The 22,314-nt window shown below is 36.0% G+C and overlaps 2 protein-coding genes and 1 pseudogene across 2 annotated transcripts; all 3 read left to right on the forward strand.

The window, feature by feature from the left end:
- The first annotated feature begins 1,983 nt into the window (after positions 1-1,983).
- On the forward strand, positions 1,984-5,924 carry LOC120215982 (protein decapping 5-like). The gene is made up of 8 exons (XM_039213511.1): positions 1,984-2,227; positions 2,503-2,603; positions 2,721-2,792; positions 2,866-3,816; positions 4,828-4,905; positions 5,202-5,396; positions 5,486-5,596; positions 5,680-5,924. The coding sequence occupies exons 1-8, from the start codon at positions 2,077-2,079 to the stop codon at positions 5,797-5,799; spliced, it is 1,779 nt and encodes a 592-aa protein (XP_039069442.1). The 5' UTR covers positions 1,984-2,076; the 3' UTR covers positions 5,800-5,924.
- Positions 5,925-7,330: 1,406 nt separating this feature from the next.
- LOC120215983 lies at positions 7,331-10,947 on the forward strand. The gene is made up of 11 exons (XM_039213512.1): positions 7,331-7,764; positions 7,847-7,933; positions 8,042-8,212; positions 8,453-8,541; positions 8,635-8,723; positions 8,837-8,940; positions 9,029-9,119; positions 9,202-9,277; positions 9,395-9,509; positions 9,853-10,384; positions 10,599-10,947. The coding sequence occupies exons 1-11, from the start codon at positions 7,407-7,409 to the stop codon at positions 10,690-10,692; spliced, it is 1,806 nt and encodes a 601-aa protein (XP_039069443.1). The 5' UTR covers positions 7,331-7,406; the 3' UTR covers positions 10,693-10,947.
- Positions 10,948-14,628: 3,681 nt separating this feature from the next.
- LOC120215984 lies at positions 14,629-19,765 on the forward strand (annotated as a pseudogene).
- The last annotated feature ends 2,549 nt before the right edge of the window (positions 19,766-22,314 follow it).

The raw sequence follows: 22,314 nt of genomic DNA on the forward strand, positions 1-22,314 counted from the left end.
ACGAAATTACTAGCCCGAGATTTTAGCTATTACATAATTGGGATGATCAAAAGTAAACGAGACAACTAAATTAGCAGTAGAAGCAAATTGGGTAAGATAATGAACTACAAATTAGGGATGACATGAGTCGAGTTGGGTCAGATTTTTGGTCCACCCGACCTAACCTGAGAACAATGACTCCTTCACCCGAAATCCAACTTGACCCACATAATATATACCCAAACTTGACCTAAAATAATAATAAAATATTATTTTTATTCAATAAAAATAATGATTTAATTGAAAAAATAATATATAGAGGGGTATTATTGTAATTATTTCTAAATATATAAGGTAAAATTTTTTTGGGTCGGATATTTTTCACCCAACCCCGACCCAAACATCACCTTTAAAAAACCAACCCAACCCTAAATCAAAATAAAAAAATATGACCCGATCAAGTTGAGTTTGATCGGAAATCGTCGGGTTCAGGTCCCATGCCCATCCCTACTACAAATATCACTGGACAGTCTCTCAAAGCATGTAATATTGTCTCTTCCATTGATATCCCAATGAGAAAGAGGCGACGCTCTACAAGGAGAGCTTCACGAGCAACCTTTTATCCTAATAAACACACTCGAGATAAGGTAGAGAAACGCGAGAGTGACAGTCAAAATCCAAAAAGGGCAATTCAACCGATGAAGGCGTGATAAATAAGAATATTCAGAGCAAACAGAGTAAGTACAAGATGCAAGTCCGACCCAATACATATGCTAGATGGGCCTTAGCCCAGTGCATCATGTTTGAGGGGGCATCAGTGTTCTAGTGCTTATAGTGTGTGTATATATATATATATATATATATATATATATTTGTAGCCTTGTAGGTTTTAGTTTGTATTAATATTGATATTGTTTGACTATAATTTCTATTACAATTTTGTTTTAAAAAATTTATTTACGTTTTGTCTATTATACGGTACAAGTATAGGGACATAAAATTATTATCTCACCCAGGATATTAAAACTCATTGGATCGGTCCTGACAATATGAATGCTTGCTCCATATAAATAAATTTGAATGAGTCGAAGAATTCAACACGTTCATTTTTGTCATTAACAATAATTTTCTAAAATAAGAAGAAGATAGCAATGTAAAATAAAATTTTACAGCTTAAATTGATATAATCATAAAATATTAATAGATAATTTTTAAAAGGGTAAAGTATGTAAATGGTCCATTGACTATAGAATATTATTTTATTAAGACTCTCGACTATTAAAAGTTATAAAATAGTCCTCCTACTATAGAATGTTGCTTTGTTAAGCCCATCGACTATTAAAAGTTATAAAATGATCACTTGACTATTTATTATTTTCCATCGTGTCCTTTTCTGTTAAAAAATTAGGTGTTGTCTAAGTTGGACGTTAACACGACGATTGAGATATGATAGTCATTTGAGATTCTAGGCTCAAATTTTATGATATCACATTCAACAGGTTAACGTTTAGTTCAAAATACCGTCATTTTTAACGGAAAATGACGAGTTTGGAACATAATGAATAGTCGAGTGATAATTTTGTAACTTTTAATAGTCGAGTGACTCAACAAAGCAACAATCTATAATTAGATGACCTTTTTGTAACTTTTAATAGTCAATGAATTTAATAAAGCAATATCCTATAGCCGGAGGAACATTTGTGTAATTTACCCTTTTTAAAATTAAGAATAAATTAAAATAAAAAGAAAGAGTTGAAGTCTAAATCTATTATATTAATTTTATTAATAATCATATTATTAATTTTTTAATAATCATTAAGTTTTAAATTATTTTAATTATATAATATGTTATAACTTTTAATATTCCGATAATTAATTACTTATTTTATCCCAAAATTTAATAACAATAATGAATGCAAAAAGCATATCCTGGCATATAAAAAATCATAGAGATATTCTTATTATAAAATACGAAGTAAAGATGAGATTATTATCACAAACTGTCGAGCAGAGAGAAGGGGGTCGTCAATTTCACAATATTGAAAACCTAAGAAATCTCTGATCCCTTTCTTTCCGAAGAAGAGAAGAGATCGGGTAATGGCGGCGGACAATTCAAGTTCGAAATCGTCTTCAACGGCCGATTCTTACGTAGGGAGCTTAATAAGCTTGACTTCAAAGAGTGAGATCAGATACGAGGGCGTTCTCTACAACATCAACCCCGATGAGTCCAGTATCGGACTAAGAAACGGTACTTTCCTCTTCTCTTCTTATAACCATCGGTTACTCTATTATTTATGATTTTGTGCTTTGATTGTATGTAAAAGATGACTTCGGCTCAAGCACTTGGCTTTCCGTGGGATGGGATTTGTATGTTTTACCGTTGAATTCAATTTAGTGATTGGGCATAACTTATATTTACTAGATTAGACTACTTATTGGTCTAATTTGTTTATTATGCGCTTTTCTGGATTGTTACTTTGAATTCATAGTATGTGCTTATGCTTTTTATGTTTGCACGGGCAGTGCGATCGTTTGGAACTGAAGGAAGGAAAAAGGATGGCCCCCAAGTACCCCCAAGTGATAAAGTTTATGAGTACATATTGTTCCGTGGAAGTGACATTAAGGTATTACGTTTTTTATGCTTAAAGATTTTATTCTTCACTTACACGGTAATTAAATTCATCTAGATGTTTATATATTTACTGTAACTAATGAAATGTCATTTCTGCTTGCTTATGTAGGATTTACAGGTTAAATCTTCACCACCTGCACAACCTGCGCCTCCCATAAACAATGATCCCGCAATTATCCAGGTTAAGAACTAAAAGATGAAATATTAATTCGAAGTTTGACATATCAAATCCTGAAGCTTTTCATACCCTGCAGTCTCACTTTCCACCCCCAGTTTCCACAATTGCAAGCATGCCATCTGCTGCTACTGGACCATTGACCGATCTTACTCCACACACTACTCAAATAGGATTAGCGGGGTCAAATTTTCAAGCGGCACTACCCCTATATCAACCTGGAGGAAACATGGGGTCATGGGGGGCATCACCTCCACCTCCCGCCGTTAATGGTGGTGGGCTTGCTATGCCAATGTATTGGCAAGGATACTATGCCCCCCCAAATGGGCTTCCACATTTGCATCAGCAATCTTTGCTTCGGCCGTCTCCAGGACTGTTAATGCCTCCTTCCATGCAGCAACCATTGCAATATCCTAATTTTAATGCTCCTTTGCCTGCTGGCCCTGCTAACTTGCATAGTTCAAGCTTGCCTGAAATTCCTTCTCCTTTACTTCCTTCTAGTACAAGTGCCCTTCCTTTAGTTTCTTCTTTATCATCCTCTACTTTGCCATCTGCTCTGCATCTTGCACCTTCTGCTCCACTTGCATCAGAACCCTTGCCTGCTTCATTGCCAAACAAAGCTTTAAGTCCTGCACTTCCTCCAGCTACACTTGGTGCTAGCTTGCCAGCACTTTCTCCTTTGACGAGTTCTGGTCCAGAATTATATTCTATCGTACCATTAATTGCCAACAAACAAAGTGAAACCCTTACTTTGCCGTTTCAAAGTACCTCTCAAGCTGCATCCTCTGTTATTGGGGTTTCAAATTCTATTCGTGTAGAAACATCTGTACCTTCATTGGTAACCCCTGGTCAGTTCTTGCAGTCAGGATCTACTGTTGGTCCTTCATCTCAGCCTGCAGCAACTACACATAAAGATGTGGAAGTGGTCCAAATGTCCTCATCATTATCTCCTAAACCATTAGCACCTGTTGTCTCAGAAGCTCAGCCTCCAATATTGCCATTACCTGTTTCTTCCCATATTGCCCAAAAGGTACTTCAAAGTTTCTATTTTTACAAAGCTTGATTCTGCATATACATTGATTTTTAGGACACATTAGCTTATGTTATGTAACAAATCTTAAGTTATATTTTAGAAGTTAGCATGTTTGCTTCGACCAGCATTTTTTTTTACCCTTTGTGCCTTTTGTGACGCAAGGTTTTAGTGCCCAAAATGCATGGAACACTGGATGCCAAGGATGTCTAATAAGTTTAATGGACATTAACATTTTGCATCTGCCTTTGGCAACATTAGTTGCAGTGAAATGATAAGAATAGTGCGGGTGCTACATTCACCATTATTTCCCCCTTTTTTAATATCATAGTAAGAAATTTGCTTGTCAAGCTACATGTTTATGATGCTGCCCTTACAGTACAAACAACGGTTCTGGTACCTTGACTTATGTTTTGCTGAATTTTGAGTTTTATTTGAAATTTCAAAATTCTTTTTCATGTATTAGTGGTACACGTTTTCATTAGTTCTCTTCTCGGTTGTTGACCATAGGCTATTGGAGAAGGTTGTTACATGATTATGATTTATGAATTGCAAAAATAGGAATTAGAACTGATATGGAAAGTTAAACCAAGCAGGGATTCTTGGAGGTATGTGTTACCCTTGTGGTTTCTCTTGTGGAAGTATGTGTCCCCTTTGTAAGGATTTTTTTCTGTAGATTATGCCTTGTTAGTTAGTACATAGATGGTGGGCATTTTTATTGCGCAAGGGAAATATTTTGCAGGTTTCTTCTCTTCTTTTTCCTCTAAGTAGTGCCAGCCCCTCAAAAGTGAAAACAACATGACAGGCATGAGCTGTACTTCCGTTTTTGTGTTTGCTGTGTTGTTTTGTTTAACATGTTGATTTGCTACAACCGCATATTGAAATGAAGAATATTGTAGTATAGAATTTGCTTTGCATTAAGTTCATAGATGACTTTCATTCATGATAATTTTCTTAACTGAATGTTGGTTGTAAAGGGTCTGACAAGTGTCTTTCAATATTTTTCCCTAGCCAAATGGAGCTTCCTTTCAATCTCGCCATGGTTATAGAGGACATGAAAGAGGCAGAGGAAGGGGAAGAGGAGCTGGGGTAAACTTTATTTACATTTTGTAGTCTAAATTTGAATTTTTATAAATTTGAAAAGGTGATGCAAGCCGAATATTATTGTTGCATTGTTGAAGTTATGTGATTAAATACTAAACCTTTTTATTTGAGTAGGTAATTTATTGTGTAGAACTCACTAGATGGGTTAATTTGTAGGTGTTTTAAGGATGAATTTTTTGGTGTATTAAGTTTCTTTAAGAAAAATTTGAATGAATTTATTGGTGGTTATAATCATTCATCAAGACTGACTATATTATTGATGGTTATGATCTTTTTGGTAGAGTTCACGCCCAGTGACAAAATTTACTGAAGACTTTGATTTTGAAGCAATGAATGAGAAATTTAAGAAAGATGAAGTCTGGGGTCATCTTGGTAACAGTAGCAAATCTCATTCTAAGGATAAAGATGGGGATGCTAGTGACGAAGATGGCTATCTAAATGAAGATGACACTGAGATATCTAAGATTCAAGTGAAGGTTGTACTGCTATCTTGTATCTAACTCATGTATTAATTTGATTAGCATAAAGGGTCCCTACTCACTATCAGTTTGGTGTAACTGTACAGCCTGTCTACAATAAGGATGACTTTTTTGATACTCTCTCTAGTACACGTGCAAATGACTTACAAAACGGAAGGCTGCCGAGATTCTCCGAGCAAATGAAATTAGACACAGAGGTACTGATGCATTTCTTGTTTATTCTTCCCATTAGCTCTCTGTAATGTGGACCTTTTTTTATGTTGTGGTTTTGGTGGTGTAGACTTTTGGTGAATTTTCAAGATACCGAGGTGGACGACGCGGACGTGGACGTGGCGGTCGTTTTCGTGGCGGTTCTTATGGAAGAGGGTATGGTGGATATACGGGGAGGGGCCGTGGATGAGCCATGCCTGTCCTCCATAGTTGTGCTTGATGTTCCAAAATCTTTAAGGCTGTTTGGGAGGAGGTCATGTTTTCTTTTATTTGGAATGTTACAGTGCACAGTAGAACCCATCTCGCCTGGCAAACATCAGACTCATCTAGGGCTATGCTCAGGGTATTCACGCCTTTGGCATTTCCTAGACAAGGTTCAAAGGAATGAGGCAGATTATGCCTTGTTCTAGCGATCATCGACCTTTTTGGGTATGAATCAGTGTGCTCCATGTGTAAACCCCATTTAGATAAACAACAAAAATGCAAACGAATATGTGATTTGTTTCTTAGTTAATATTTTAGAGGATAGCACAATATTATATATATATATATATATATATATATATATATATATATATATCTTTTCGACAAAATATTTCGCACATTATATGAGTTAATATTGTTGGTATATATTAAATCAATCAACGAAAATTCAAAGGTACGTAAAGTTTAAATATCACATTAAATATTTTTATAAAGTAAATATGTCAAATTTGAAATTTTATCAAAGTAGAGGTTTCAAAAAATGACATATCAGTTTTGAATTATAAATTTATTTTTTTCGCCTAAAATTAAATATTATTATAGTTAGATTATTTGATAAATTTAAAATTTAAAAAATTATATAATCAAAATAAATAAAAATATTGAAAATATTTTCCATGGACAACAAGGCATTCTGGCTAATTTCTTTACCCTGCATTTTTGGAAGGGTTTGATATGCATTCTGGATTTGGCGAGGAACTCGTTTTTGAATTGATGTCTGGAATCCAATTTATCGAGTATTATAAATCCGAGGACGAATTTTTCATTTTAATTTTCTTCATTCGTAAACGTCAAAATTCGAACACTTAATCTTATTTAAGAGATCTAGTACCTCATCCGACTAAACTAATTACTCGTTAACTAATTATTTGTTGGTAACTCATTGTGTTTTATGAAATGAACAAAAAGCCTCTTTCTTTTAAGCGTTTTGAGCCATTCAACTTTAACATAATAATTTTGAGCCGACAATGTGTTCAACGCATAAATATTAGAGGTTTAAACGATTCGAGTTCAAATATTATAGAACTTGATTTCCGAAAGTTTGTAAATTTAAAATTATTAAGTTCGGTTTGAACTTATATTCAAAAATTAAAATCATACGTTCGAAAAAATTTAAACTTAAAACATTCTCATTTAACTCGATTGGAGTTTGAACTCAAGATCAATTTAAACTCAAATTTAAACTCGAACTTAAATTTTAAGTACACGAAAATTTTATATTATAATTTAAAAAATTAATATTGTTAATAATTAAATTTTAAATTTTTTAAAAAATAATATATTATTTTTTTCAAATTGCTCTCGCAAGTTCTTCAAATTAATATCAAATAGTTTACTTCAATTATTATGAACTCGAATCAAAATTATTTATTTAAAAAATTGATCAAATTTTAAATCATTTAAATTTAAATAACTCGAACCTGGTGGTTCCAAAAGAGAAACAGTTGAGACGAGTGGTTCAGGGCTGCGGCTGAGCCTGGGAGCAAAGCGTAGACTCCAAAGCTCACATCGTATATATTCCAATTCAATCCAATGCTCTCTGTTGTTATTGATGCTACTTGCTTCATCGTCCCTTTATCCATTTCAGTCCCCAATTTTGTTAATCAAAGGAGGATGGGCTCAACCACCGCATTTCCATCATCTCTCTTCGTCGCACCCCAAACCCCATCCTTTCTTCCTCGCCGTGGCGGCAGCCTCTCCTTCACATCTCCAGCTTCATTTGTCTGTTATCAAAGATCTCCCAACTCTCGAATACTGCGTATCTCCGCTTCTCTGTTGCACCCAGACGCTAGCATTGCTTGGTCCCCTCCCGACCCTAATTTTATACCCAACGACTATGGGGGTTGGGCCGTTGTTCAAGCTCCTCCAACTCCCAGAACAAGGAAAAAAGGTTTCTTTCTTGAAGAATTCTTCTTTGAATAAGAGTTGGGTCGAATTAGAAATGCTTTTTTGTTGTTGTTGCTGTTCTGCAGGATTTTCTTCTATTTTAGTTGGGTGTGCTATTGGGTCTTCACTTGCTATTGCAATTTCCATTGCATACTTTTTATTCTACAGAAAAGGTGGGTTCTTTCTTTAATCAAGATTTCCTTTACTTGCAAGAATGAACACAAATTACACAATGGGTTTTTATGAACTCATGTTTAGTGCATTTCAATTGAGATTTGCAGGGTTTGAAATTGAGCTTAGGAGTCCATTGAATACTTTTCACGGGGTCTTTGGCTGTAGGGAGGCGAAAAGTGACCATACCGAAGCTAGGGACTATCTTGAATCTGATGAACAGGCTGCTGAGGCAGTACCCGACTATGTACGTCTTGCTGTTACCGAAATTGTTCCTTCAGGTGCGGCAGTCAATTAGTCAATTATATAGATCCCTTCAGTTCTCTGTTTTTCTTTATGTTTCAACATTTTAGATTGCCTTTTGGTGGACGGACAGAACAAGGTAAACTATTACAACCAGAACTTCTAACTTTAGTGTGTTCTTGAGGCCATAATTTCGAACAATAGTATAATGTGTAATCTATTTGATTTGTGCACCGAATTCTTTAGAAAGTTTGATTGTTCTTCCTTGACACTTTCAGCACCTAGTCATAAGTATGAGCGCATTGTGGTATCTGTTGCTGTTGATTCCACTCAGCAGGAAGCTTTGTTGGTTTTAAAGAAGCTGAAGGTTTGTTTCTTGAAGCTTCTTTTTATGTAAAATCATCTCTGGTCTTTTTCAAATGAACTGCATATGATTGTATCGTGTAATTAAGGCTTGCAGATAATTGAAGTTGATGTAAGACCTGATGAATTATGCACAAGAAGGGAGTATGCTAGATGGCTTGTTCGAACGAGTTTGTTTTTGGAAAGGTAGTAGTTGTCCTGTACTTATCTTTGGGAAATGGTTTGAAATTGAAAATAGGAAGCTCTGAGAATATTCTTTTGCATGATCTGATCTGATTTGGGAACCTATTATCTTGTAGGAATCCTAGGCATAGGATTGTTCCATCCATTGCACTCTCTGGTTCAGAAACTGCAGCCTTTGATGATGTTGGTGCCGATGACCCAGATTTTGAGTCCATTCAAGGTAAAGCTCAATTTGACGTTTCCACGTAAAAAACAAAGAAAAAAGGGATGAAAAATAAGAGTTGTTCTCCTTGGAACTTTGGATTTAGCTTTGGCAGAGGCAGGCATCATCCCCAGCAAGCTTTCAGGCGGGAACACTGCTTCTGATGGTTCACAAGGAGGAGTCTTCTTTCCTGACCGGTAAAGCTGCACAGTCATTCACAAATTTCATCAATTATTGAAAAGTACTTCTTGACTCAGCGAAGTATGCCTGTTCTTCTAGATTTATTTCTCGAGAGGATCTTATAAACTGGAAAGCCTCAGTAGAGTATGACTTTGAGCCAGGAGTAATGGAGCAGGTACAATTAATCTCCCTGACCATCTCCTAAAATTTCTTTTATGTGCTTCGGAACTGTTAGACTGATGCTTCACCAATCTTTTCATAGCTCTTAAAACCTAACTTGTGTACAGTCCAGATATCAAGGACAAAGGTAGATTTTATGGATTTGAAGGAGATCAGTCCAGATTTGTCACCTGGACTTTTTATAGACATGTTGGATGGAGAAAATAGCATACTCAGAAAAGTTTTTGGTACAATTCTTATCTTGGTTTGTTACTTACATTCATTCGCAATACCTTTGACTTTTCTTCTTCCTTTCAAGTAAGTATTTAATATGTAAATGGTAGGAATTCTCTTGAGTAATATCACTTTTCTAGATAGCACTGAAAACTGACTACCATGTCATATACAAGAGGATACCATTAGGAATCATGAGTGGTTTTTGCCAAGAAAGTGCGAAGAGCTGATGCTAAACTAAGGCAAAGATATGAATGGGCAGAGTTATTCTTTGTGCTATTTTTCGGTCTAAGATGACAAATCAAGCACTGCATTCACTTACTGTGCTTCATACAAATCTATATCTAAATTTTGTAGGACAAAGCAAGCGTTTTCAACCAATTAAACCTTCATCAAAAGCACAAGCAGCAGTGGCTTTGACAAGTGGCAGGATGACAGAAGCAATTTCCAATGAGTTGGTGAAGCTGGAAATGGAGAGTTCTTCAAAAGGAGCTGAAATGAAAGAAATCAAGTCCGAGTTGCTTGAAAAGGGAGAAATACAGAGTTTTTGGAATGAAAAGCTGGATGAAGAAAGAGCCAGAGGTTCTGAAGTGGAGAAGCTTTACCTTTTGGCAGTTCAGGACCTGGGACAGGAGAAGATTGTTCAGGAGAAATATGCTGTTGAGTCTTTGAAGGAAAAGGCAGCAATGGACTGCCAGAGGCAACTGGTTTCTAGTCTCAAAGAAGAGGTTGCGGTGATGTCAAGAAGGCTTGCATCTAAGAGGACTATGTATGTTACTGAGCGGAGTAAGTTGCAAGATATGCACAATGGTTTACAATCCAAATTAGAAGGAATACTTGATGCAAAATACATTTTGGAAGCTGAGATAGAAGCTATCAAGATTCTCAAGTGAGTGCTGAATTTGCTTACCCCCTCCACTCTTTTCCATACGTTAATGCTAGTGTCACAAAAGCTGGTTTACTCGACTCAGTAGGCTTATCCTATAGTAATGCAAAATAAATACTTGGAAGGACTCCTTGGTTCCTGACCTATCTCACTAATTGTATTTTAGAATGTACTGATACATAGTTGTAATTAAGAAAAACAATGAATTCAATTGCAGATCCTGGGTAGAGGATGAAGCAAGAAAAAGCCAAGGCCGAGCTAAGGTCCTTGAGGAGGTGGGACGAAGATGGAAATGGTTAGACCAAGCTTGATTGTAAAAAAAAAGTACATTCAGCACTGACAGCTTGAAAATGTTAGAACGTAGGAAGACTAAATAAGAAATTCCGTGGAGTGATGAAATGCAACATGAGAAAATCTTTATTGATTTTGTGAGCTGTGGTCAGAGTTTTGATAGTTGGATTTTATCTTCTTCTCATTTTTCATGTTCTTACATTTTCATATTGGTTAACTGTTGAAGAACTAAATGGGATGAAAGAATTCGGGAATCAACATCTTTCATGTGTGCATTCATACCGCATCCTGTCTTATTTTCATTGATTTTCATAAAAAAAAAAACATTTTTTATACTGTTACTTGCAAGAACGGATACAATTACATTGCGTAATCAGATCAACAAGTTAATACCCTCTGTTAACCCGACTACCGATAGGTTCATACCCTCCGACTATGTAAATATTGACGAAGAATAAAACTTCACTTCTCTCCAACCTTAAGCTATTCTGTTAATTGCTTGTTTGCCAGTAACAGTAACAGCTTGGAACCGGGTATGTTATCTCTGCTCTATATTTTAGTTGCTGTTTAATTTTATCTTTACTGTTCAATGTTATTCAAACTACGAGTCCGCAGTAAAAATCATGGATTTATTTATGTGCATAACAAATACCCACTTCACTGAAAAGAAAAAAAAAACAAAAACCAATTCCGAGGCCTAGAAAATTTCAATCCTCCAAAGTTGAGGGCCGTGAGGAGTCACAGGAGAGCTATGAGCCACCTGCTGTTTTGGATAATATATTGATTAGTGTAGACATTCGTTTTTGTTCGGGTCTACAAAAATATTTTATTATATTATTTATTATTATTAATTTATATATTATAATTAATTTTTTCAGGTCCCTCATTTCCAACGAACAACCTACTATCCCATTTACATTTTCTCACGAACAACTACCCACTCCTATGGTGCCGACCACTTCCCCCTCAAACTCACGCAATGTGCTCTCCACTTTCAAATCTAGCATTTTTTTAATTTAAAAAGGGGGCAGAAACGAAAAACACACTGGGGGGTTGCCTCTCTTCTTCTCTATTGTAGCTTTCTGCTTTGCTTCTGTGGATTAAAAATGGTCGGAAAAAAACAAGGGGAAAGATAGCACTGCGTCATGGAATCCAAGGTTCTTCAGACTAGTCAATATTTTCCATTTCCTCTCGTTGCTTTCTCTTTAGATTTGTAGAAGCTTTTAAACGGGGGGACTACGATATTACAACGGCTAAACCTTCATGGCAAAACTCTCTGGTTCTAGTGAGGGTTGAAGTTTTGTCAAATCAATGGAAATCCTCCCCATTTTCTAGGAGAAGCAATTTTCATTTGGGGCACCAGGGGGAGCCACTGTGGAAAACTCCAAGTTAGAGATGTTGCAACCCCCGAGCCAAAGTGCTCGATTCCAAAACAAGATGGACTCGACAATAAATTACAGCTCGTTGGAGATTCAAGCCCTTCACCTACTCAGCCCGAACCTTTGCAGACTGGAGACTCGGATGATGAATAAGACGATGAAGGCGAGGATAAGGGCTACGATGAGAATCAGGAATTTGATGAATTTGAATGGAACGATGTGGGTCTTTTGCCTCTGCAGAGTACGATGAAGAGGATAAAGAAGCTGACGCTGTTTGGGAAGCCCTTGATAAGAGGATGGACTCGAGGAGAAAAGATCGAAGGGAGGCGAGACTGGAGGAAGAAATTGAGAAATACCGAGCTATCCATTATATCTCTGATTTCATATTCTCTTTAAATTAATATTCTCATTTCCCTTTTATTCATGGTTCAATGACAGATCTCATTCTCCAAAAGTTTAAGTTCTCTTTTATTGCAGAGGAGGACGCAACTGTGATAACATTGGGGGGATTCATTATCAGTATCGAAGACCAGCAAAGACCAAAAATCAAAGAGCAGAAAGCGATCAATCTGAGAGATCAAAGAGAGACGCAAAAACAAAAAATATAGGAGCAACAGAAGGAAAGACAGTTCATTCACCTGCACTCGTGTATTTCTTTATGTTATCGCTTTTCTCGCTTTGTCCTACTTTTGTTATCTTACTATGGTATACAATGGTACATGCTGGTGGATCCATCGTTCAAACATGGAATTTTCTCAAGAAGCAGGGTTTGCGGAGTTTTCTAGAAATATGGCCAAGATCCAGTGCCATTGCTCGGAAAATAATTTTTGTTTACGGAAAGTTTGAAGCAGCACTTTAATTGATTCTCCCTGGAAGGAGGGTCGAGGGCCCAATATCACCCACTGGCCACCGACCTGTGTACAAGGCTAATGATTCGGGATGATGTCATGGGCTGTTCTCGTTGTCACTTATCGCATAAAACAGTATGAAGCCAATGGTAAAGTTTCAGATTCTATGCCTGTGAATACAACATTAATGCTTGTGTATGTTACAAAGTTCTTTTGGTGGGAAGTTGGTTATTGGAATATAATGGACATTGATTCTTTAGTACGTGGAAATGGAACTTAATTTTTGGGTTAATCCATGTTTTTCAATATCATTCATTTTGGTCCTATTTATTTATTTATTTATTTATTATTTTTCTTTTTTATTAACTTTTATTTATCTTTGTTATCTGTTTTATTTTATTATTATTATATTATTTATTTTTCTTATTTTTTCATTTTCATTTTTATTTTACAATATAATAATATTTTCGACTTTAGGGATATTTTTCAACCAATCAAAGGTAAGTAATTTGAATCGAATTTTTAAATTTTAATTTTCGCCATTTAAAACATAAATTAATTGGTATCGAAAGGGTGGTTCAAGGGTGTTCATCATTCCTTGACCGTAACCGACTCCTGAACTCGATATATTTCTGGTAAAACGCAGATCAGGTAAGATGTGTCCGATCTACTTAAATGTTTTTAAAATGATCGGTGGCGACTCTAACCCAATTCATTCACATCGAAGCCTAATTTCGGACCCAACCGAAAGACAGTTTCGACAATTAGTTAACACCAAAAAATTCCTATGCCAGAAAAAAATAAAAGGAATCTTTTGGGTTATATTTATCCATTCCCGTAGATAAATTTGTCTGCTCTTTCATTTCCCATTATCACCATATTAACAGAACTCAATTTGCTTATTTCCCTTATTTTTCTTGTACCAGTAGAGCCAATTGCATAATACAACTTTCATTTTCAATTCCACAAATTTCACCAGAACCCCACCATTGGTTTTACAATATTTTGGAAAAAATTAAGGATTTTTAGTCTGATATAACTAAGACGTGCTATGATGTGTATTATCCATACTAATTACAGCCGCAGATGATTTTGTTTTTGTGGCTCAGAAAGAGAGACATGGATGTCTTTCATTCCATCAAATGAAAGCTACCAAAACCTAAAGAAAAATCCAAAAAGTCCAACAATGTCAATCACCAAAAAGTTGGGTTTATATTGGTTTTTGCTTGGATGCACCCCAGCATTCGCTTCGGTCCATTAAGCAAATTGTTGGAATCAAGTTTCAGCCTTTACTATGGCTTGGGTCCAAAAAAGTCTCATGCTTTCCCTTTAATCTTCCAAAAGCTTGATTATTAGAGATTTAATCGGACAAAACACCGATAAATTAGTTGGCACAGAAACATTGAATTAAATTGATACGTAGTCCTTAAACAAAAGACTTTTTTTAGCAAGCTTGCCTTTTTGTTCAAATTTACAGTTTCTGGTGTCTTTTTAAGCTTTGGTTTCGGCCGTGTTTTTTACTGTACATCACTTTGATTAATTTTTCATTCTTATCGGAAGCAAAACTGACCACTTGTTATTGGTGGTTGCTGTAGCTCTTAGCAAGACAGGTGTTTTGGATTCTACTTAGCAAGTGAATTTGTGTGTAATAGAATTAGTTTTTCGTTGAATGGTCTACAAATTTGATAACATGATAATGTTAATGGTTTAGGAACGTTTCTATCTGGATTAGCTATTATAGTTCAACATATTTTTAACTCTCAAACTAGGCTTCTCCTGCTTGAATTTGCAACGGGATAGCATTTACAAGCTCTTTCATTTAAAGGGTCATAATGGTTTAAGACAATAATGATGGGAGATGAGGAGAAGTGGAGTAGGGATGTCTATTGGGTATTTTTTTTTCCTGTAGGTGAGTGGAGGAAGAGGGTTTCTATATACACAAATCCTACATGCTAGTCAGAGTCCTTCTTGCCGCTTCAATTGCAGCTCTTGCAGTTAAGCGGCTCAATGTCAAAAACTCAAAGTCATCAAAACCTTCAGGTACCCAGCTTTTAAATTTCTTAGGGTTTTTTTTTCCAATTTTTAGAATCCCAGGGCATAGTCATTAAGGAAAAAAGGTGAAAGATTGCATGTTTTTTCATTGATTGATAGTTTCCAATTACTGAAACCTACTTCTTCATGGTTTACTTTAATTGCTAACCTATGGTTTTGTCTTTCTTTTTTACTTATGTGGTATTTGTGCTTGATTATGTTTTGTTAACTTGTTCTCTGATGACACTGAAACTCAGAAAATGAGGAAAACAAGAAGCACTTTAGATATCACGATGATGGCCTCAAAGGAAAAGATGTAAGTAACTAAGTATATATGTAACTTATTCGATGAAAAATATTGGCTGGTCCTTTATTAGTTATTTTCTACCAATGATTGAGATGTGATGCATTTTACAGGGCGAGGAAGAAGAGGAGGAGGAAGAAGTTAAATTGATTAGCAGCATATTTAATCGAGCTAATGATAACCTATCAGATATTGGTGATGAAGATTTTCTACCTGAGTTTGAAGATCTTCTCTCTGGGGAAATTGAATATCCATTACCTACTGACAAATATGACAGGGAAGAGAAAGACAAAATGTATGAAACCGAGATGGCAAACAATGCGAGTGAACTGGAAAGGTTGCGCAATTTAGTAAGGGAACTGGAGGAGAGGGAAGTAAAGCTCGAGGGTGAATTGCTCGAGTACTATGGTTTGAAGGAGCAGGAATCTGATATTATTGAATTACAAAGGCAGCTGAAGATCAAGACAGTTGAAATCGACATGCTGAATATTACCATAAACTCTTTGCAGGCCGAGAGGAAGAAGCTTCAAGAGGAGATTGCTCGTGGAGCTCCTGTAAAGAAGGAGCTGGAGGTGGCAAGGAACAAAATTAAGGAGCTACAAAGGCAAATTCAGCTTGATGCTAACCAAACAAAAGCTCAGTTATTGTTTCTCAAGCAACAAGTTTCTACTCTTCAATCCAAAGAGCAAGAAGCCATCAACAGTGATGCTGAGATTGAGAAGAAATTGAAAGCTTTGAAGGAGTTAGAAATTGAAGTTGTGGAGCTTAGGAGAAAGAATAAAGAGCTTCAGCATGAAGAGCGGGAGTTAATTGTTAAACTGGATGCCGCTGAAGCGAAAATAGCCTCCCTTTCCAACATGACAGAGGCAAGTCCCACGGAAATCTCCTATGTATTGGATTCTGAACTCATGTAAATGGTTGGGAGCCTTTTAGTCTTAACTGTGTAAGGATTTGCCGAGTAAGACCAACATAAGAAAATTGCGGACTGCATGAAAACTTACATTGTTGCATCTTAAGTTTATTGAGATGATTATTAGCCGAATATTTGATGATGACATTTCCCTTTAAAATTCAGAAGCCTGAACCTTTTACAATAGAAAAACGAAAAGACAAGGCCAGCAAGCTAGCAAAATGGTTTAGAAGATTTTCAGGGAATGCTATGATACAGATTTTGGAAAATTATTTCATAAGCTAAACAAATCAGTCCTAGGCTGTATGACCAGTCATAACATAAATGTTCTAGTTTGTAGTTTGTGCTTTATATGTGATTCTTTTTTTCTGTCTTATGTTATCACAGACTGAAATTACATCCAGGGCAAGAGAAGAGGTCAATGCTTTAAAACATGCAAATGAAGATCTGCTAAAACAAGTGGAAGGACTTCAGATGAACAGATTTAGTGAAGTTGAAGAACTAGTGTACCTTCGTTGGGTCAATGCATGCTTGAGATACGAACTTCGTAATTACCAGACGCCTGGAGGAAAAATATCTGCTCGTGATCTCAATAAAAGTCTGAGCCCCAAGTCCCAAGAGAAGGCTAAAAGGTTACTATTAGAATATGCAGGGTCAGAACGTGGGCAAGGCGAGACAGATCTTGAAAGCAACTACTCGCACCCGTCCTCTCCTGGAAGTGAGGATTTTGATAATGCTTCCATCGACAGTTCTAACAGCAGATATAGCAATCTCAGTAAGAGACCTAGCTTAATCCAAAAGCTGAAGAAATGGGGAAAGAGCAAAGATGATTCAAGTGTTTTTTCATCACCAGCCAGATCCTTCTCTGGTGGCTCTCCAAGCAGGACTAGCTTGAGCCTCCGCAATCGGGGTCCATTAGAATCACTTATGCTAAGGAATGCAGCTGATGGTGTTGCAATCACAACTTTTGGTAAAATGGACCAAGAATCCACTGATTCACCGGATGCTTCTGCTCTTCCAAACATTAGGACTCAACCTTCTGGTGGCTCTTTGAATTCTGTTGCAACATCATTCCAATTAATGTCTAAATCAGTAGATGGAAATCTAGAGGAAAAATATCCTGCTTATAAGGACCGCCATAAGTTGGCCATGGAGAGGGAGAAACAAATTAAGAAAAAAGCAGAACAAGCAAGGGCAGAGAGGTTTGGTGAGAACTCAAACTTTGAGTCTAGAGCAAAGGCACCTGTAACTTTACCACCAAAACTTGCTCAAATAAAGGAGAAGACCGTTGTTTCTGGTGAAACAAGTGAGCAATCCAATGGCGATAAGACTGTAGACTCCCAAACTATAAGCAAGATGAAACTTGCTCACATTGAAAAGAGGGCACCTAGGGTGCCCAGACCACCACCAAAGCCATCCAGTGGCAGTTCTGCTGGCACAGATACTTCTACAACGGGACAACTTCCTGCTCCACCTCCACTACCTGGAGCGCCGCCGCCGCCGCCGCCACCTCCTGGTGGACGACCACCTCCGCCTCCTCCTCCAGGCAGCCTGCCTAGAGGGGCAGGCAGTGGTGAGAAAGTTCACCGAGCTCCTGAACTTGTTGAATTTTATCAGACATTGATGAAACGAGAGTCAAAGAAGGAAACTTCAAGTTTGATTTCTACAACATCTAATACATCAGATGCTAGGAGCAACATGATCGGAGAGATTGAGAATAGATCGTCATTCCTGTTAGCTGTATGTTAAAGTTTTCCTTTCCTTCCATTTATCTGTTAATCTTCAGATCAAGTGTAGGTGTTATTTAACCAAACTTAACAATATGAGATCATATGGATTCATCCAGGTAAAAGCTGATGTGGAATCACAAGGTGACTTCGTTCAGTCCTTGGCCACTGAAGTTGGAGCAGCTTCTTTCACCAACATAGAAGACCTGGTGGCTTTTGTAAATTGGCTAGATGAGGAACTTTCCTTCTTGGTATGGAATAAAATATTCAAGATCTAAAATATGTATTTCTTTCAGAAGTAGTGGTAATTTGAATTTGAAAGATTTCTTATTGCACAAAAGAAGCACAGATTTTTGAGGTAATATGGCAGAAGATTCATCTTGGAACCAAACCATGGGTCTAAGACGCTAGATTTTGCTTTCCATTGTCAGCTCTATTATTTACCAGTCATTATGAAAGACTTAATATCATTTCTTTGTGGCAAGATGTACTATTATATATGAATCCAGTTGTTCATTTTGTCCAACAGATACTCTAGAAATTGCATGTCTAGTGTCTACTATATTTGCTGAATTATCTTTCTGCGCTGTCTAGGTTGACGAACGAGCAGTTCTCAAGCATTTCGATTGGCCTGAAGGAAAGGCTGATGCATTAAGAGAGGCAGCATTTGAATACCAGGACCTAGTGAAGTTGGAGAAGCAGGTCTCTTCCTTTGTTGATGATCCCAACCTTCCATGTGAAGCTGCACTGAAGAAGATGTACAAATTGCTTGAAAAGTAAGTCAATTCTGATTCATTTAGTTTAATTCTGAACCTGGAAGCAATACTCTCCTTAAAGTAATAAAATCTAAAGAGGACTATTCTTCTAGTTTTCCTTGAGGGTCATTTCAGTATAAATTAACTATCTTGTAGAATGGTAGAGACGCACTTTCTCTTGTCATATTCTGATTTGCTATTTCATTTTGTTGTTTTTGTTCAGAGTGGAACAAAGCGTTTATGCACTTTTACGTACAAGAGACATGGCTGCTGCACGGTACAGGGAGTTTGGAATTCCGGTTAATTGGTTATTAGATTCTGGGATTGTTGGCAAGGTATGAACCATAACAATAAATTAAAAGGTTTGGTTTGGTTCGGTTATACATGGAACATAGCTCAATAAGTGGCTCGTTGTTATGATTAATTGATGATGGAATTGCAAGCACGGATGAAACTACCACAACAAATAGAAAATTAGTATGTAGATCTTTTGTCTGTTTAAATTGTAATTATAAGTGTATGTTTTTCTTATGCAGATCAAGCTTTCATCTGTTCAATTGGCAAGGAAATATATGAAACGCGTAGCATCAGAACTTGATGCATTAAGTGGACCGGAGAAAGAACCCAACCGAGAGTTTATACTTCTGCAAGGGGTTCGTTTTGCTTTCCGTGTTCATCAGGTATTTAGCTTTGCACTTGGTTCCCTTGTTCAAGATGTCTAGTATAAGATCTTTACCACGCAAACTCTCTGATTGCATTGCAATCCAACGAATTATTTGCATTGCTTCAAGTTATGTTGTTTGAAATGTTAAAATAAATGAGTGACTAGATTTCTTTTCTCTGCCAGTTCGCGGGTGGTTTTGATGCGGAAAGCATGAAGGCTTTCGAAGAACTTAGGAGCCGCGTGCATACACAAAATGGGAGAAGAAAATAAGACAGAAATGGAAGAAGGAAATAAGCCGGAGGCATGATGAACATATACTATTTTTGGCCTTATTTTTTTCCTTGTTGCTCCACTGCTCTGTTGTATATTGCTTTTGTATTACTACTCGACAATATTGCATTAGAAATTACTCAATATAGATTGGATATTGTACAATGAAGCTGCCATAGATACAGAGGAAGGAAAATTAATATTACTACCAGAGTATTAATTTTAGGCTGTCGTTCAAGTGTTCTCATTCCTCGTTAACCGTTAAGGCAGCATCCAGGGCCAAAGGGCGGCATCGGATTAGCACTGCTAGAATCCATGCGGCCACCCTCAATTCCATCGTCCTCGGAAACAGCTTCAAAATTAGCAGGAGTCTTCTGCCTCATCAGACACAAATCAACTGTGTCCATAAACACCACACTCGAAGTAGATTTTGTCGAGTCCTTCATACTCGACCATTTGCCACAATGGTCCTAACACAACTAAGGATGGCAAACATGTATAATTTCGTCAATTAAAGAAGATTTAAGATTGAGTTCTTCGTCAAGTAAATGTAGTCAAAGAAATGAAGAATGATTTATATGTATTAAAGAAGTTTTAGAGGCAATCAAGTAAGGATGGAATAAAAGTTTGGTTATTGTTGTAAGGCAATTAAAAATTTATGAGGAATTTGATTGACTTATGATGTTAAGTAATGAGAATAGAGATTTTTATATAATGAGTGATATTATATGCAATTTTAGAAAGGTTAAAGGAAAATGCAGAATAGAAGAGAGAAAATATAGAAATAAATTGAGATTATATGTTACTGATTATATGATAAATGATAGTAGATGAATGTATAAAGGGAAAAGGAAGTTGAAAAGCTAAAAGATTGAACAACAAGTTTTTAATAATGACAAGAAAGATTAAGGGAAGTAACATGAGAACATTAGAAGATATATTCTTATCAAGAGGTACAGTGAAAATTCGAGGACGAATTTTCTTAAAAGGAGGGGAGATTTGTAACATCCCAAACTATGGGTTAGTAATTAAATTGTAAAATTTCAGAATTTGGTGATTAAAGTGGAAAAATTGAAAGGTTCAATGATTTAATTGAAAGTATTTCCTGAAAGTTTTTAGTAATTATCAAAGGAAATAAAGGGCAAAATGGTCATTGAACAAAAGAAATAAAAAAAATAATAATTAATGGGTATTATAATACCCATGTGGAGTATATGTTGGGAATTAAATTTTCAGACATTTCTCCCATCTTCATCTTCTTCTCTTCTCCAACGTGAGGTTCCAAGCAAAGGTAAGTTTTCTAATTAGTTGGTTATTTGTTCAATTAAAGGTTGGGTTTTGATCCTTAGATGATAATTAAGCTTAAGGAAAGCTTAATTTGTATTAAAATCAGAAGATAAAGAAGTTATGAAAGATTAAAGAAAATGGGTTTTTAAGTGAAATTTTGAATAAGAAGGTTTAAATGAATTTGGAGGATGAATTTGACTTGTCATCTATGAGAATAAGAAGGTAGAAGTGTTAGAATTAAGTTTGGATAACATGGAAAATTTGGTATGATTCTTAGCTTTAAGAATTTGGACAAAATATGGAAGATTATAGGGTGTTGGAATGATAGGAATTGGTTAAAGTTGTTATAGATGAATTTAGTAGTATGATAAGGATTTTATACATGAAAATTTGGGTGAAGTATTGATGAATTTCGGGCAATTTTGGGCAGGTGCATCGATGCACTATGAGTGTGTACTGATGCACTAAGACAAAATTTGAAAATGCATCGATGCATTAAGGGGTGATCAATGCACGGGAAGCTATTTTGTATACCAATGCACCCATAGTGCATCGATACACCCCTATAGGAAAAATGGAATTTTGGTTCATTAAATTAGCCTAAGTTATTAATATCAAGTTATAAGGTTTAGGCTGGTGATAATTGTTTCAGAAATTATGTTTATGTAGATATTGAGCCTAAACAAGTTCTGGAACAATCAAAGAGAGGATCGAATCAAAGCAAAGCTAAGGTGAGTGCAATATATTTTGTACTTAGGTTCTTGAACACACATTGGCTTGCGATGAGCCAATGATGGAGTTACTATGGTAAGAAGTAACTTTTAAAATGTTATATGATTATTATGTGTGTATTAGTATATATAAATGAATATATATATATTATATATATATATATATTCTTATATGTTACATGATTTACATGTTTAGGTCAAAATGCATTAGTGATATATGTGATGTATTGGAAACATATGAGAACAAGAGATGATATGATTTGTATGATGTATGAATTCATGAGTAAAGACATATATGAATATAATTTGTATGCATTGTATGTCTTGTGAACATAAGAGGATAGAACATGTTATATGATATGAGATTAAGTGATGAAACCTAGATGATGATATAAGAATAAGACATGACTCAAATGATATATATATTTGTTGAGTTAATCGATTGACGGAATCGGCCAAGAGGGGGGTGAATTGGCAATTAAAAATTTGTGGAAGCTTTTGCAAAAAATTGCACAACGATTTAGAGTGGTTCGACTTTATCAACCAAAGTCTACGTCTACTACCTTAGCTATCCACACTAAGGATTTTCCAACAAATTCACTAATTTGTTCTTTCTTTTGAGGCCAAAGAGATAACCTTACAACTCCCTCAAGAATATACCCCAATTATTGAGAACACTCTTTTCTCAAAGAGAAGATTACAAATTTGCAAACTTACAAGAAAAACCTCACAAGGC

This window comes from Hibiscus syriacus, unplaced genomic scaffold (assembly GCF_006381635.1).
Source record: "Hibiscus syriacus cultivar Baekdansim isolate YM2019G1 unplaced genomic scaffold, ASM638163v2 tig00110156_pilon, whole genome shotgun sequence".
NCBI classification, from domain to species: Eukaryota; Viridiplantae; Streptophyta; class Magnoliopsida; order Malvales; family Malvaceae; genus Hibiscus; species Hibiscus syriacus.